We start from the raw sequence: 16,984 nt of genomic DNA on the forward strand, positions 1-16,984 counted from the left end.
TAAGTACCTGAACTATTAAAACATACATTTACGTCTTTCGGATTGAATGACTCAAGTCAAGTGTGTTTCAGATTTCCTACATTGTGAGTGGTTAGTGAACGCCCCATTGGCGTAACTTTAATTGCGCTCAAACTTGTTTTTCCTTTTCCTCGGGATGCATCTCACGTTTATTTTTCCATAAATACCTGAAATTGTGCTCCTTCAAATTTATGATTGTGCGTATATGCCAAACAACGCAATTAATAAACGAGTCAAAAGAAATACATTTCCGCGTTCTTTAAACGGTGGAGAGCTAGCAACATTATGACTTATACATGATCCTCCTTGTTTTCGTAATATTCCTGTCTGTGAAGAAAAGATGAACTCGGACGTCGGTTCAGGCTGCTCGCTTCTTTTATTGAATATAAAGCCCAATGAATGTGAAATGACTATAAAAGCAAAGTGTGTCTTATATTTGGGGAATTGCGGTAATATTGGCTTTAATTTCAAAGGTGTAAACAAACAAATCAAGCATCCAGTGCGATTTGACACCTTGTTTTGTGGTTCACGCCATTCATTTTTTTCTTTATACATCCAATGAAGTCATGACGAATATGGATGTTGTCAACAGACGACACTCAGCACTATAAGCACTGAAGTGCTGCAATCGATGGATGCAAACGCCGCGTCTTTTTTGCCCACTTTCTATTCATGTTTGTGTACGCCAGCGCCTTTGAATTTTCTATCCATATTCACATGCTGCCTTGCAGGAGTAAAGCTTTAATCACCAACAGCCAGCGCCGCTGGTGATGAATGATTGATGGAAATAGGCCGTGAAAAAAAAAAATAAAAAGCTGCTTTAACTCAGGGCTTCAAAGGCGGCGGCGCGCTCGCTGGCGCCAACGTCGTCGGCGCCGCAACAAACGCGGCGAACATGCGCTCGCTCGGCAAAGAATCACTCAGAATATGGAGGGGAGGAAAGTCGCTGAAAACGGACCGTCGTTACCCACGGAAAAAAAAAGGGACGCTGATGAAAGAATGATAAATAGGACAAAAAGCACCCGTGAAGAAAAGTGAGTACCGCTAAGTATGCGGATTGGACTTAAGCGAGTAAGCGGCCGCGCTTACCATGGGAATACATTTGTGGAAGGTAGTTGGGCAATGATTACCATATTTTCCACATTATGAGGCGGGCGCACCTAAAGCCCTTCAAATTTCTCCAAAGCTGACAGCGCGCGCCTTATAATCTGGTGGGCCTTATACAGCGCGTAAATTGTGTTTTCATTTTTGGAGGGTGAATAAATGAAATAATTGCCAGTTCTTCAATTTTTAACTTTGCATGATGTACATTGTTATACAAGTATTTTTTACAATGTAAGTTTTTTATAACACCCCGTTTGAAATTTTGCTATATATGCTCCAATTATGACGAATTTTATATTGAGACAAGGCACAAAAACTGCAAATTTGTACTAAAAACAGCACGTTTTTATTAAAAAAATCCAGAAACTCTTTTAGATCAACATAACAATATATTTTAAGCTTTTTGGTTGCAGTTTGACTAAAAAAATTAAAAAGTTTAATATATAATTCAATCATAATCATATTCTTTTAAACTCTTGATTTGTTTTAGCATTGACCTCAATAGTCTTTTAATGTAATTCAGTATTTTTTCCCATTCTCCAGATTGTACTTTGCACATATCATCTTTATTCTCAGTTTCTGATTGTCTATTAATAAATTTTGACTGACTTATCCGATTGGTGTGTTGACATTCCCTTTAGCGCAGCTCCATCTAGTGGATGCATAACACAACAACACCAGCCACTACTGTAGATTCTATTCTATGCGCCTTAAAAAAAAAAAAAAAAAAAAAAAAAAAAAAATATATATATATATATATATATATATATATATATATATATATATATATATATATATATATATATATATATATATATATATATGAAGGGTTTTAAAATAGGTAATTAATTGAAGGTGCGCCTTATAGTGCAGAATTTAATTACTTTGTCATTTTAAAAACCGAAGATTTAAAAATCAGGTCACTTAACTTGCTGATTTTAGCAGTGAAAGTAATGCAAGTTGATAGAGGTTACAGCTTATTCTGAATATGAAAAAAAAAATCTATCTAAAAGTACTTAAAAAAATGATGAAACGAATGAAACAATTTTGAACAATCCCTTAGATTGGAAAAATATGAAGAATACTTAAATATTTTCACCTGAAGAAAAGGTCTAAAACATGCAGATTTTTTGTCCATCATATCAATCATGAATTTGATTTAGAACTGTTTTTCGTTGAAAACTCCCGCACAAACTTTGACAATGACATCGCCGGTGCGCCACCTAGTGCAATAACACCACACGGTGCAAAAGCAAAGCCCATTTCCCAATGCGCCCGCCCCCTGCCATCGCATCACACCCCCTCTATTTGATAAAAACCGGATTAACTGTCTAGACTTTTAAATAGGAAAAAAAAAAACTGCAAAGTACGTCTTTGGGATTGAATGAGCCAGTGTGGGTGACAGCAACACGATCCTCATTAGGATCGGCCAAACATGACGTACGCAGCCTAATCGCACCGCTCTAATCACCTCCTTGACTGACAGTTCCTCTCCGAGGTGTGAAACGCGATACCACCTGGGACGGCGCGGGACCTGGGAAAAGTGTCGGCTTAGAAGCTCGGAACATTTTTTTTGTATGGGGACAGATTTGGAGTAGCTGGCAAAAGAATTGGAGATGCTATCGGAGACGTAGCGGCGGCATACGTTGGCGCTCCCCTTGACTACACCTGTCACTCTGCAAAGCGGGCTTAGTGTCAGCTGGCGGGATGGACGCGCGAGATAATGCCAGAAGGTAAAAGGAAGAAGGGAGGAAAAAAGCTACACCGCATCTCCAAAAGTAGTGGAAGTCCCGCGGGATTTGCAGATAGTTACAGCTTTTTAGATGAAGAAACTTCCGCTCTCCCGGGAAAACTTTGGACAAGATTTCGGGAAGCGTCGACTGGATTTTTAGCCATTCTTTCAGAAGGTCTGAGTTTTTTGCGGAGTTATGTTAAAATGGTATCGTGACCCCCCCGCCATTATAAAATTATTATCTACAAACATTGTAAAAGTATACCTAAAACTGTATTGTTTCTAACATTAAACCAACAAAATGAAATTATAAATAAACTTTCATGAACTGTTAACTACTTTTTAGAGCACTTACTCCTTGGGGTCTTTTCCTTGGGGTAATCTGAGCCCCCCCTGACATGATCTCATGCCCCCCCCCCCCCCCCCCCCTTAAAAAACTCAAACTGTTAACTACTTTTTAGAGCACTTACTTACAGATTAGTCTGAAACTGAAAAAAAAATAAGTGCATTAAATGCCGGAATTGAAAAAAAGATACCAATCCTTATTTTAATAGAATTATACTTCACATAGTAAAAACAGAGCCTTTTCCTTGGGGTCATCTGAGCCCTCCCCCCGACATGATCTCATGCCCCCCCCCAAAAAAAACCTTTCATAAACTGTTAACTGCTTTCTATAGCACTTACTTACAGATTAGTCTGAAACTGAAAAAAAAGTGCATTAAAGTGCCTGAATTGAAAACAAAGATACCAATCCTTATTTTATTACAATTATACTTCACATGGTAAAAACAGAGCCTTTTCCCTGGGGTCATACGAGTCCCCCCTTACATGCTCCCCCTCCTGATCCCGCCCCACTATTCGAGGAGAACTGCTTTAATGCAATTACACTTCACATGGCAGAAACAAAGCTTTTTCCCTGGGGTCATTCGCGCCCCTCCCAGCATCGCATTTGCCCCCCCCCCCCCGACTATTTGAGAAAGACTGATTTCAAAGCATAAGGATATGCATCTCAGCTTTTCCACTTTGGATTTTGATCAATCAGCTTTAACATTCCATTGGCATCCCTTTTGCTATTATTTTCCGTCTTGGCCAGCCAGCCTGCGAGCGGTAATGTCAGCAGACGGAGCAGAAGAAAAGAAATCATTACGGTTGCTCTCAAAGCATGTACTTATTGTTGAAATGTGCTTATTAACATTGTTTGGGGTGTCAGCCATGTTGAGTTCCAAGCGGGAGAGTGAAGGCGGGCAAAAGAAGAAGGGGGCGACAGAGTGACAAAGTCAACACGTTAACAAAGGCGGCAGCGGGAGAGCGAACAATGGCGGGAGGATGAGGGATGGAATAATGGCAAATAAAACCTCGGAACGCGAGCCGGCGAAGGCGACGGAAGCCTGACTAACGCGCAAGCTGACAATGCCATACGCTGGCATTTTTTGCCAATTTGCTGCAAACCTACAGGTGATAACACCATATGGGAGGAAAACATGGCGTTGCCAAGTCAATGGCCGCTTCCCACCGGGGGGGCGGGGCTGGGGGTGGGGGGTGTCGGATGGCTCACTGGTGCAAAGCCCCGTTGTTTAAAGGGGCCCTATCTACTCTTTCTGGCATTTAATCATGCTGCAATGTTGATTCCTCACCCTAAACACCGTACTTTTTCTTGCGGGTCCGACATTCGTCAGAGCCCCGCCCCCTTTCCATCATCGTCGATCCGTCATTTTGTCAAGCCATACGGAATTGTAATTGTCGGTCTGTCAGCCCGTCCGTGTATTTTTGCCAAACTTTCCGCCATCACTAGAGGGCGACATTTGACCGTTTCTTTTCAGCTCCGTCTTTCGTCAGGCGCTGGTCTACTTCTGTTTATTAATTTATTTTTTCTGTTATAGTATTTGCTCTCAAAGGGATAGTGTGTAACAATTAGTGTTTTTCATTACGGATAGCAGGAGGTGTTGCATTTACTGTTGTCCGTAGCTATAACAAACATGGCCGCCTCCGGAGAAGTGCCACCCCCCCATGTAATATAATTGAATGATAACTAGACCTATGATTATATTTAAAACATACTGTTGGTCATTAAGAATACATTCATTTGCAAGTTTTCGAAATTTACAATCATTTAATTTATTCCTATTTTTATGAAAAACAGCTTAAATCTTACACGCTGTCCCTTTAATGTTAACACCATGTCTGTTCTGCAGTTAAACTGCAATCGAAACACAGTAATTTAGAAGTAACATGAAAACGAAGCCAGATAAGGGGTTCAACTCTAGGCTATAATACACCATCTTGTTGAATCTACGGGACGAGAGTGCAATTTGCAGTCATGTCCACTGAATGGCAGTATTACACTTTACATGACACTCAAAAGGTGGATGCCGGTCCTCATTTAAAACGGCCTGCCCTACAACTATAGAAGAGGGTTTCATTAACATGTGGATACATTTGTCAAAATTTCATTCGTCACATACACTACAAGTGAAACAAAGTATTGCTGAGGTTGGATTTTCAGAAAAAAGTCTTTAATTAGGGAATGAAAAAACTTCTATCTTGCATTTCCTGGCCAAGAGCCAATCAGAGGAAGAAACTACTTCTCAAATAGTGAGGTGAGCCCCCCTGGGGGCGATGCAGACGATCCCAGGGAAAAGGTTTTGTTTTTGTCATGTGAGGTGTAATTGCAGTAAAATAAGAATTTGTATTTATTTATTTTCAGTTTGAGACAATTTGATGCGCTTGCTTATTTATTTCAGTTTTAGACTAAGCTGTAACCCATAATAACGCTGTAAAAAATAATGAACAAATGTTGAAAGCTGATTTGTTTTTTTTCTTTTGTTGATGTTAAAAAGCATACAGGTTACATTGTCATCGTGTCGAGTGGAGGGGGAGGGTGTTCTTTCCTGGGGGGTGGCTTGCCAAAACATAATCGAGAAGTACTGCTTTCTACAATGTGTTTTACCTACCCCAGGAACTCATTCCAGGAAATTACAATGTCTATGTCGTCCTTCCCGTTACCCTCCATTTTTGTGCACCACAGTCAATGCCGAATGGAATCCAAGCAAACAATAATAAAGAGTTTACGATCGAGGATACGACCCTGGGTGGAACGTTTGTATTATTTCCTCGTATAGGAATGTTTTGCGAACAGATTGTGTTTGTCCTTCAAGCCTCCACCGCACCTGAATAGTCGCTCGAATCCATAAGCCCTCGCTGTTGACAAATACGGCGGGGAGAGCACGAGCGTTGACAAATCCAGCACGTCTGCATGTGCACAGCGAGGGGGAATGAAGGGCCGGGCCGGAGCGCGGCGAGGGGAAGGAGGCAGAGCTAATGCTAATTCGCACCCAGCCACACGTGAAATGAGCTCCAGATCCAACCCCTGAAGCCTACAGTAGCGGCGGAGATGCTTCCCGCCACGCAACCGCATCCGGGGGGAAAGAATTAAAAGATCCTCCGTCGGGGCGCCTGTCTGTTCCTTCCCCGAGGGCTCCGCGGGACGAGTCGGGGAGAGGGAAAAAAAGAATCTGCTCCGAGGCGTCTTCTGGCCTTGCATCCGAGCGCGGCAACACTTGGCGAGGGATTACACACGAGTCACGTCACAACTGCCGGGCAACGGAATGGTGGAAAAAAAAACGGCATTCATTTTGGCAGCCTTTTTTCACTGCTAGAGCGCGTCTGGCCCGTTGACCCCTTCCTAGAATATCTTTGCTTTGATCAAGTTTGAAGTATTTTGACCATTTTGGGTCATTTTTTTCCCACATCATTCTGGCGGTATTTTAGACAGGGGACACTCCCGCTTACTAAGTGGTTGTTTCATTTCGATTTTTGACACGTTGTTGCCATCTGGGTGAAATTTCGGCTCCCTGGCGTCTTCTTTCAATGCTTCCCCTTTCCCTCAGAATCTATCATCGCCCCATGCTAACGCGACACTAACGTCTTTGCTAACGGTGACATTAGCTCAAGTAGCCGGCTTCTAAAATTGCGGGCTACCGATTGGCTGTTGGGTACAAAATTACATTTGCGACTTCCTCAGTCGTTTCTTCCATCTGGGTGAAATTTCAGCTCCCTGGCGTCTTCTTTCATTGCTTCCCCTTTCCCTCAGAATCTATCATCGCCCCATGCTAACGCGACACTAACGTCTTTGCTAACGGTGACATTAGCTCAAGTAGCCGGCTTCTAAAATTGCAGGCTACCGATTGGCTTTTGGGTACAAAATTACATTTGTGACTTCCTCAGTCGTTGTTTCCATCTGGGTGAAATTTCGGCTCCCTGGCGTCTTCTTTCATTGCTTCCCCTTTCCCTCAGAATCTATCATCGCCCCATGCTAACGCGACACTAACGTCTTCGCTAACGGTGACATTAGCTCAAGTAGCCAGCTTCTAAAATTGTGGGCTACTGATTGGCTGTTGGGTACAAAATTACATTTGCGACTCCCTCAACGGTGGCGCAAACTCAGGCGGGAAACGATGCTATTACCTTCAGTGCCCCAAGCGGTATCATTAATTTCGTTTCCACTGTGTTATTACATTCAGAGAATTGCTTCAAGAGCCAACAAGATTTTCACCTTTGTGTGGCGTTTTCATGTACCCTTTGTCCAGACCATTTCTGGGTCATTTTCTTCCACATCATTCTGGCAATATTTTAGCCATGGGATGGCACACTTTTGGTAGTGTGGTAATAATTTGTGGCCGTACCATGTTGAATTTTGACATGTCACCATCTGGGTGAAATTTCAGCTCCTGCAAGTATGATTGTAATAAGTGACCGCGCCATGTTGATTTTTTTGTTGCGATCTGGGTGAAATTTCTGCTCCAAGATGTGTTCTTTCAATGCTTTCCCTTTGATGTGAAAGTCTTTGATAGAAAGACCAAAGGATTGGACCACTTGTACAATATTTTGACCATTTCTGGGTCATTTTCTTCCACGTCATTCTGGCAGTAGTTTAGCCAAGGGATGGCACACTTTTTGTAGTGTGATAATAATTCGTGGCCGTACCATGTAGGATTTTTACATTGTGTCTTTGATGGAAAGATCAAAGGATTGGACCCCTTGTGCAGTATTTTGACCATTTCTGGGTCATTTTCTTCCACGTCATTCTGGCAATATTTTAGCCAAGGGATGGCACACTTTTTGTAGTGTGATGATAAATCGTGGCTGTACCATGATGACGTTTGACATGTTGTCACCATCTGGTTGAAATTTCAGCTCCTGGCTTTCCCTTTGAGGTGAAAGCCTTTGATGGGAAGATCAAAGGAATGGAAGCCTTTTGCAGTGTTTTGAGCATTTTTGGGTCATTTCTTTCCACATCATTCATGCAGTATTTTAGCAAAGGAATGGCACAAATATAGGTTCATGTCCTTTTGAAGTTTGACATTGAAGGTTGAAATTTCAGCTCCCTAGTGCCTTCTTTTGATGTTTTTCTTCTGATGTGAAATGTCTATGATGTAAAGATCAAAGGGTTGGACAAGATACCACACAGGGGTTAAAGATCCTCCGCTTGGCTCCGGAGAACGAGGACAAAACAACCTGGCGGAGAGTCACCACCGAAAGATGGATTAGTTAGCCCGCTGACAGGTGTACAAAGGACTTAGTCGCTAGGGCTGAGCTCGCCAAGCCATGCTGTGAGCAGACCATTTTCCAGCCAAGCATGCGAAACATCTGGCAGTGGCTAGCGTCCAGGGCCATACAGGTGTCCCTCCTCTTCTTCACGACAACATTTCCATACCTCTCCAATGTGGCAAAAGCTGGCTGTCGCCGTGACAAAATACCCGACGAGAAAATCATTACCTCGGCTCTCGGGCAGAACATAAAATCGAGATTTTTTTATTTAAATTAATTTTCTTAATGTGTCTGGATGATTATGATTTTAATCAATTTTAATGGAAATAATTAACCCCAAAACATTTATTTAAATGTGATTTGAATAATTAAAAAAAAATCCTGGGGAAAATATAAATTATCACTGATTTTAAATAGGTTTTAACGTAAACTTGACATTCATAAATTGTGCATAACTCACTGAAAGAATTAGTCCCTATCCATTTTCAGGAGTAAGAAGTTCATATGTCGTCTATAACTAATTTGACAATCAAACTATTTTGCATGTACAGTTAACACATCCACTTTTCTACCTGCTCTCCACTGAAAATGAGATCACCTGTGTTCAAGGCTCAAGTAACAACCAATCATGGCTCACCTGCAGGTCACGTGGCGTTCGTAAGGTGAACCGTGATTGATTGGTCATTCAAAAAGGACAATATATATATATATATATATATATATATATATATATATATATATATATATATATATATATATATATATTGGGGGTGGGCTTTGTCCTTTTTGAATACATATATATATATATATATATATATATATATATATATATATATATCTATATATATATATATATATATATATATATATATATATATATATATATACATATACATATATATATACAGTATATATATATATATATATATATATATATATATATATATATATATATATATATATATATATATATATATACATATATATATACAGTATATATATACAGTATATATATATATATATATATATATATATATATATATATATATATATATATATATATATATATATATATATATATATTTGCTATCTTTGTAAATAGAAGTCTACACGGTTTAAAAAGTAATTTACTTGGCAGATGAAAGATGAAGTACAGCGTGGATTTTGTTACCATTCAGTCACTGCAACGGTCAGCGCAAGGGTTAACTGATTGGGATTTAAATCGAGACGGGACGAAGCAGTCAACTAGGCGCATCCCGAAAGGATTTGAATTTCAGTTTTGAAATCCATCAAAATTGGCCGCGAGGTTGACAAGGGCGTCGGTAAATAAGGCCCATGGCGCCGGCGGTTGTCATACGACCGGGGGTCGGGGAAAACATGATGTGTGAGACGCGTGGAGGCTTCATCTGGGCTCACCTGTGCATTGTCCAAAGTGTTGCACTGTGACATCCTTGTCCTGCCTACAGGCGATGGTCCTCAGCTGGCACTGGTCGGCATAGGTCACCCCGTCAGAACCGCACACCTGCTCCACGGCGACAGAGACGGGGAAGGCTTTTTTTATTAGCTAGCGAGCCCGCTCGTTTGGAGCCACGGCCTTTTCAAGGACCCACCTTAGTTTTGTTGCGCTCATCGCAGTCGGGGGAGGGGCACTCGCAATGGGCCTGACCATTCACCTCCATGCAAGACGCTCCGAAATTACACATTAAGTCATCACATGAACCGGGGGAATCTGGTCCTGAAAGACAAATTAGTTGACGTTATTTGTTGATGTTTTCTAATTGCAGGACTAACGGGCCAAAGGATGCGCTTTCACATTTACATCGTTCGATTCCAAACGTGTTTTTACGTGATTTTAAACCCTGGGGGAAAATTTGAACCAACTCGAGCTTTTGGATGTTTTTGATGGGAAAGGCTAAACCATTGCAAAGATTGTCCAATTTAGCCCATATCAGACTCATTTACTGCCATTCAGAATTGGAAATGTTGTCACTTTTGGACATATTGGACATGTTTTATCATGCAGTTCCCACAGTTTTTGCATTATTCCTTCCGACCGCAACTCGCAAACGGGGCACGATAGATATCTTTGTTTTGACACCCCAAAACCACAGGGTGGCGCTAGCGGGCAATTTACGACATTTGATTATTGGCTTCGCCTGGACTCCCAAAATCAAAAAGCCATAATACTCTATGTATGGATATGGCTGATGCCAATGAACATTTTGAGGGGTTGAAAGTGAATGTACAGTATTTAAATTTGATGATGTTCAAAGTCAGCCCACGTTGAGTGATAATTACGCCAAGCAGAGGTTTTTGTTGGATTGTTCAAGAATTAGAGGCTCTTTCTAATCCAGTATTAAGTATACATGTGCAGCTATATCTAGTGTTTTATTGACACACAAAGAGAATAACTCTGAATTATTGATGGGGCACATTATCTATGTATTAAAAACTCATATAACCCAAGGCATTAATACATTAATATAGTCACAAAGGAGTGTATTTACCTGTCAGAAACAGAAATGAATAATTCAGAGTTTTCCTGTAGCATACTGTTTCATCCAAGCCGCCTCATAGGATCAAAAAGAATACATTGTATTACGAGCATGTACCGCACACTGGAAGATTTTGGATGGACTTTATTCCTCCGAGTAGAAGTCGAGTTTTTTTCCCGTATTGGGGGGGTTGACTTATAAGCGCATAGCTCAAAACAGCAGTTTTCTTTCGTTTGAATATCATTAATTCGAATGCGAAATAAGTCATATAACGTCATTTATAAGGCTTAAAACGATACCTACAATTGGATATATTATGCATCTGTTTTAGAGTGTTTGCACAGAACATCGAAACTTTGGTCAAACGTCGTCTAATTGCCTCTCATGTCAACGACGAGGCCGCGTGCATAATTTTTTCAGCGGACAATGACGCGTTATAAAAAGGAAAAGACGGCTTGACTTTTCAGATAAAGTTTGGCACTGGAAGAGTTAATCACACACACCATGTGTTATAATTGGACAGCCATGAGCTATGTAACCACTACAGTCAGGGGTGGACTTATAATCGCGTTTTTACATAAAATTAATCTAAATAGAAGTAAAAAAAGGGCAGGTCACCTTATACATGAGGTCAAGTTGTAGTTGGAGAAATTTGGTACAGTGGACCCCCGTGTTACGGTGTCCCTGGCTTACGTTTTTTTCCCGTTACGTTGTGGAATACTGAGTTTTTTCATCCTCTCTTTAAGGCATTTATCCTGCTTTACGATTGACATCAACAACTGTCATGACCTGTGAGGTTGATTGAGTTTTTCCTTTTTAGGTAATTGTTTTTATTTTCTGTTGGCGTCAAACTCCCCTTCTGCAACGTCACACTACAATGCTGTAGGTCGGCTATTGATCGGTGTCTCGACTCCCTAAGATACTGGTCTACTATTGGTCAGCGTGATGAGGTCACGAAGACGCTGGTCTGCTATTGGTCGGTGCACGGGGTCACAAAGATGGCTGCCTAAAGACTTAATCTCATGTGAGAATGCTTTCAATATGGCATTTATTATGCATTTTAGTGCTTCATTCAAACTTGAATTGGTTATCCATGAGTCCCAAGATTGCAAGTGATGTTAAAGAGAGAAGTAAGATGATTTACATGGAAATGAAACTGGAGATAATGAAGAAATACGAAGAAAGCTAAGCTAGCCAAGCCTAGGCTACCCTTACTAGGGAAGGTAGTCATAACAAGTGTCACTCAAAGGTCAATAAATCCTTTATACAATTTTTATTTATGTGTTATTTAACTGCATGCATGTGATTTATATAATAGTAGCACTTACTATACAATTTTGATACCAATTTTAATGTGTATATACAATTTTGATGTTTTTACCCAGGGTTTTTACATGCATTAGCTAATTACCATAAGTTTGGATTGCTCGCCATACGTCGAATTTGCCTTTCGATCCCAACGGATTAATCTCGTAAACCGGGGGCCCACTGTACTTTCTTTCATATTACATTGAGTGTATTATTATTTTCATCTAAAACGCTTTTGCGGCCTTGAAGTCGGTGAGCCGAAGGATCCCGGCGCGCACTCGCCAGGCCGCAAGCGAAAGGCCTTTGCATGATACGGGATTAAAGTACCCCCCGTCCTTGGCCGTTACTTTCAAGCTCCTCCAGCTCCCGGTGCCTGGTCTTTTTATCCGACACGGTGATCAGGGAGGGGAGCCCCACCAGTGCGCCCTGTTGCTGACTTGATTAAGCTTTTGACTGGCAGTCAATAGCTGATAGAGCATCTTAATCAAGGGGCTGCGTGCCCCTCCCGCAGCAGGAGCTAACCTTTCTATCAACCTACTTAAACCCAGCCTGTTTTCATTATTCATCTGAACAATCGATACACTTTAAGCTGAAATACAAATAAACGCTGTGCCAGTAGGAGTCGTACATTTTCAAAGTGAAGCGATTGGAAACGGGGCTCCGCCGAGGCACGGAAGGCGTTCAATTAAGTAAATAAATAAAATGATACAGGACGTTTGATTATTTTACTTTTTTAATAAGCTTTTTATTTTTATTTTAAGCAAGCGAGCTAAGGTAAAGTCTGTGCTTCGCCAACAGGACTTTAATGCTTGCATAATATTTTGTCCTTTGACATCAGCATTGAAATGTGACACTAGGGAGCTGGAATTTCACCCCGATAATGATATGTCAAAGTTCAACATGGCACACCACTTAGTTATCATACTAGCGTAGTTCTTCTCAAATAGTGTGTGAGTTTGTGTGTGTGTTGGGCGGGGAGGGGGGGTCAAGGGAAAAGGCTGTAATTCTGTTTTGTCGAGTTTAATTGCAATAAAATAAGGATGTTCATTTTTTAAGCAGTTTTCATTGTTTTGTTTATGTTTAATTTGTTTTATTAACACCGTGTTCACTCTTTTTGTGATTGCATGACTGCTTTGACCCCATGTACAGCACTTTGAAGCAATGGCGGTTTGAAAGTGCAATTTACTGTCAATAAAGTTAATGTCAGTGGTGAGAAATACAGCATGAGATGGAAATTGCTAATTTTGCTTTCTGTCGAATCTCCTATTAGAAATGAATGGCAGTTTTGGGGTGTAAAACGTGAAATTGTGCGAAAACGATAAATATTTGGAATACCAAAAATACAAGCTTCCCTCACATGAAAATTTAGAACATGTTGAGACTGAAATGGCTTGAATCGGACAAACTGGAATTGAGTTGAAACGCTCCGAAAAAGTAAGCGCCTTCAAACAAGAATATGATATCATGAAAGATTTATAATATTTCTGGACAAATGCACATCAGCTTGAGGATGTCGATGCTGCACTATGATGAGAAGAACGCTGATATTTTATCATAAGTAATACAAAAATGTCATCATTTTAGAATATTTACCAAATGTACCCCAGGTTGATACATTCATGAAAAAGAATTACGTCGGAAGTTGAGATGAGGAATGAGCCATTAAAATGAACACTGCATTATTATCTTTGCTATTGATTACAGATAGAAGCCGCTATTTGACACAAAGTTACCTTTGTCACAGCCGTTCATGCCCATCTTGCTTCCGTCTGGACACACATTACACTTCATGCCCTTCACCCCGGCCTTACACGAGCACAGCCCCGACATCTGCTCGCAGTCGTCACGCACGGACCCGCTGGCGTCACAGTTGCAAGCTGGACAAGGAGAGAAGAAAAGATTGATAAACGGGCTGGATCGATTCAGCGCGAGGACAGTAAATGTCCTGTAACTCGGCCGTTGTGAGGGACCACAGAAGCAGACTTTACGCGACAAAAAGCCAAAGACGAATCACCCGAAGGGCGCAACGATAATCCTGCCTTGCTCCTGAAATCAATGATGTGTGCTTTTCTTTGTCTTTGGGGATGGAGTATTGGCATACATCCACGCTCCTTGCTCGCTGGAAGCAAACCATGTTAAGGGAGGATGAGGAACATCTCAGCTTGTTGACTAGAAATGATCTGCGCCAATGGGGGCATCTGAACTTTGACACTGATGCACGGAAGTACTACACAGGGGACCATTTTCATTCAAATGGATATTTAGTGGCTTCGGCGCAGTTAGATGAGACCAGCCTTTTTCAAATAGTGGGGCGGGCCACCCTGGGGGGAAGGCACGAAGGACTCCAGGGAAAAAGGCTTTGTTTTTGCCACGTGCAGGGTAATTGCTATTTTTTGAAGGCACTTTGATCTACTACTTGGTACTTTTTTCAGTTTTAGAAATAACCCGTAACCTGTTTAAACACGGTTAAATGCCGTTAACTGTTGTTGAACGATGTTTAATATTGCTTTTGTATTTTGTGAAAGTCAAGAGGGACACCATTTTAGGTATATAGTAATCCCGCATTTTTCGCGGTTGGAACCGATTATCTCAACAAACATTTCAAAACACAATTTCCCATGAAATGTAACTGAAAACACACACACACAGATATAAAACCAAAAGGCTTACGCGTGCAGCCGCTCATCTTCTCCGTCACAATCCCACGGAAGTTCCAAAAGCCCGGTTCGCAGCGGTCGCACTTCTGTCCCCCGACACCTGGCTTGCAAGAGCACTGACCAGTGGCGGGGTCACACGTACCCTTGTAGGAGCCATACACATTACATTGGCAAGTGCCTGAGGAGAACAACACAACGACAAGGGCAAAATCAATTCCCAGACGATACATTGTTTATTTCGTGTGTTTCCTCTTCCACAGTGCAACTAAAAAAAAAAGGGTTTGTGGATTTGGGTAGGATCAGTGTTCCACAAATAGACGGTGGAGAGAGTGAGCTGGATCCAGACTAAATCCGTGTTTATCCCTGTTTCGAATTGTGTTTTTCAGTCACATTGTACACCAAAGTGGAAATTTTACAACACATACTCATTGTCTCGTGTTTCTAATTCAATAGACTGTATGGATGGCGACGCTTTTAGCGATGCTGGTGGAAAGGTCAAGTGACAGAACAGCGTTCACTATCAATTTGTTACAAGTTACTCGAATAACAAAAAGATGAATGTCTCTTGTTAAATGTGTGCTCACATGGGGTTGCGTAATAAGGAAGGTGACCCGACCTCACCTTTTAACTGGGACAGTTTCGTTTTCGAGCCTTGTGTCCCGAGTACCAATGGATTTCGCCTGCTCCATTGTTTAGTCATGAATTTGCGTAGGTTTCGTCCCAATGGAGCATTTAATATTTTTTTTTTTGTCAAGCAAGCCAATTGTTTGGGACACGCGTATGCCAATCCTACCGTTGTCGTTATTTATACATTAACCAATTAAAAAGGAATTTAAATGTGCCAAATTCCACATTAAAATCATACCAGAACTAGAAGTACTTCCTGCTTCCTCATCGACAATGGAATATGAAATCAGACCACAGCGAGTTGAAGAAGTGATCAATAGCTACGGGAAATAAAGAAAGTGAGTGCTGTACTCGCTCACACGCTTGATTGCCGATGCATTTAATGACAACTCCCATGGTGGGACATGTCAAACATCAATCAAGAGAGTTTTTCAATGCAAGAAACAGAAATAGCTAGCTAGCTAGATATCTAGATATCTAGATATCTAGATAGATAGATAGATAGATAGATAGATAGATAGATAGATAGATAGATATAGAAATAGCAATCAAGCTAGCGATAGATAGATAGATAGATAGATAGATAGATAGATAGATAGATAGATATAGAAATAGCAATCAAGCTAGCGATAGATAGATAGATAGATAGATAGATAGATAGATAGATAGATAGATAGATAGATAGATAGATAGATAGATAGATAGATAGATAGATAGATAGATAGATAGATAGATAGCAAATAAGCTAGCTCTAGAAATAGCAATCAAGCTAGCGATAGATAGATAGATAGATAGATAGATAGATAGATAGATAGATAGATAGATAGATAGATAGATAGATAGATAGATAGATAGATAGATAGATAGATAGATAGATAGATAGATAGACAGATCGATAGATAGATAGCCTTTATTATCATTACACTTGCACAAGTACAAGGTATGAATTAAAGACTTTACGAGATCGAACCGTCGAAGAAATATATGATACCATTGACAGACAGGGTGGGATTTACAGCTCTGAGATATAAGGTAGAGATAAGGTTAGGTGGAGTGGGGTGATGGAGGAAAAAAAAAAACTAATAACGAGTCTTCGGCCATGCCCCAAACAGAGGGCATGGCTCAAGTCTGTGAAAAAACAAAACAACACGCGGCAAGAAAAAGACACGACACAGCGTGTAGATGACTGGGGAAGTCACGGCAGTCACGTCATGGCAATGACTAATCCGTGAGCACATTGCAGGGAGGAGGAAACATTTCATTTGAATTTTCCTGACAAATAAAAATCCGAACAGTCCGCCTGCTCACGTTGCAGGGGCAAGGGATACAAAACTGACTAATCCAAGATAACATTTAGCTAAAGTAAAGAACACAAGCTTCGTTTAGTTATTTAGTTACAAAGGGGTAGAAGGTCAATTACTTTACTCTACTTTATTCTACTACTACTCAAATTTGTTTCCCCAAACATGGCTTTATTCTACGTTATCTAAGTTTTC

General features: G+C 40.7%; 1 protein-coding gene across 5 annotated transcripts in view; it reads right to left on the bottom strand.

The window, feature by feature from the left end:
• Window positions 1–16,984, bottom strand: part of agrn (agrin) — a 294,106-nt gene that overhangs the window by 72,289 nt on the left and 204,833 nt on the right. For all 5 annotated transcript variants that reach the window (XM_088403131.1, XM_088403140.1, XM_088403158.1 and 2 more), the window contains 4 exons: window positions 14,875–15,039; window positions 13,938–14,081; window positions 10,012–10,136; window positions 9,818–9,923 (listed from right to left, as the gene is read on the bottom strand). In XM_088403131.1, coding sequence (XP_088259257.1) covers window positions 9,818–9,923; window positions 10,012–10,136; window positions 13,938–14,081; window positions 14,875–15,039 — 540 coding nt within the window. The remainder of the gene's footprint in view (window positions 1–9,817; window positions 9,924–10,011; window positions 10,137–13,937; window positions 14,082–14,874; window positions 15,040–16,984) is intronic.

Source organism: Hippichthys cyanospilos, chromosome 2, assembly GCF_059441005.1.
Source record: "Hippichthys cyanospilos isolate Australia breed blue-spotted pipefish chromosome 2, RoL_Hcya_1.0, whole genome shotgun sequence".
Lineage (NCBI taxonomy): Eukaryota > Metazoa > Chordata > Actinopteri > Syngnathiformes > Syngnathidae > Hippichthys > Hippichthys cyanospilos.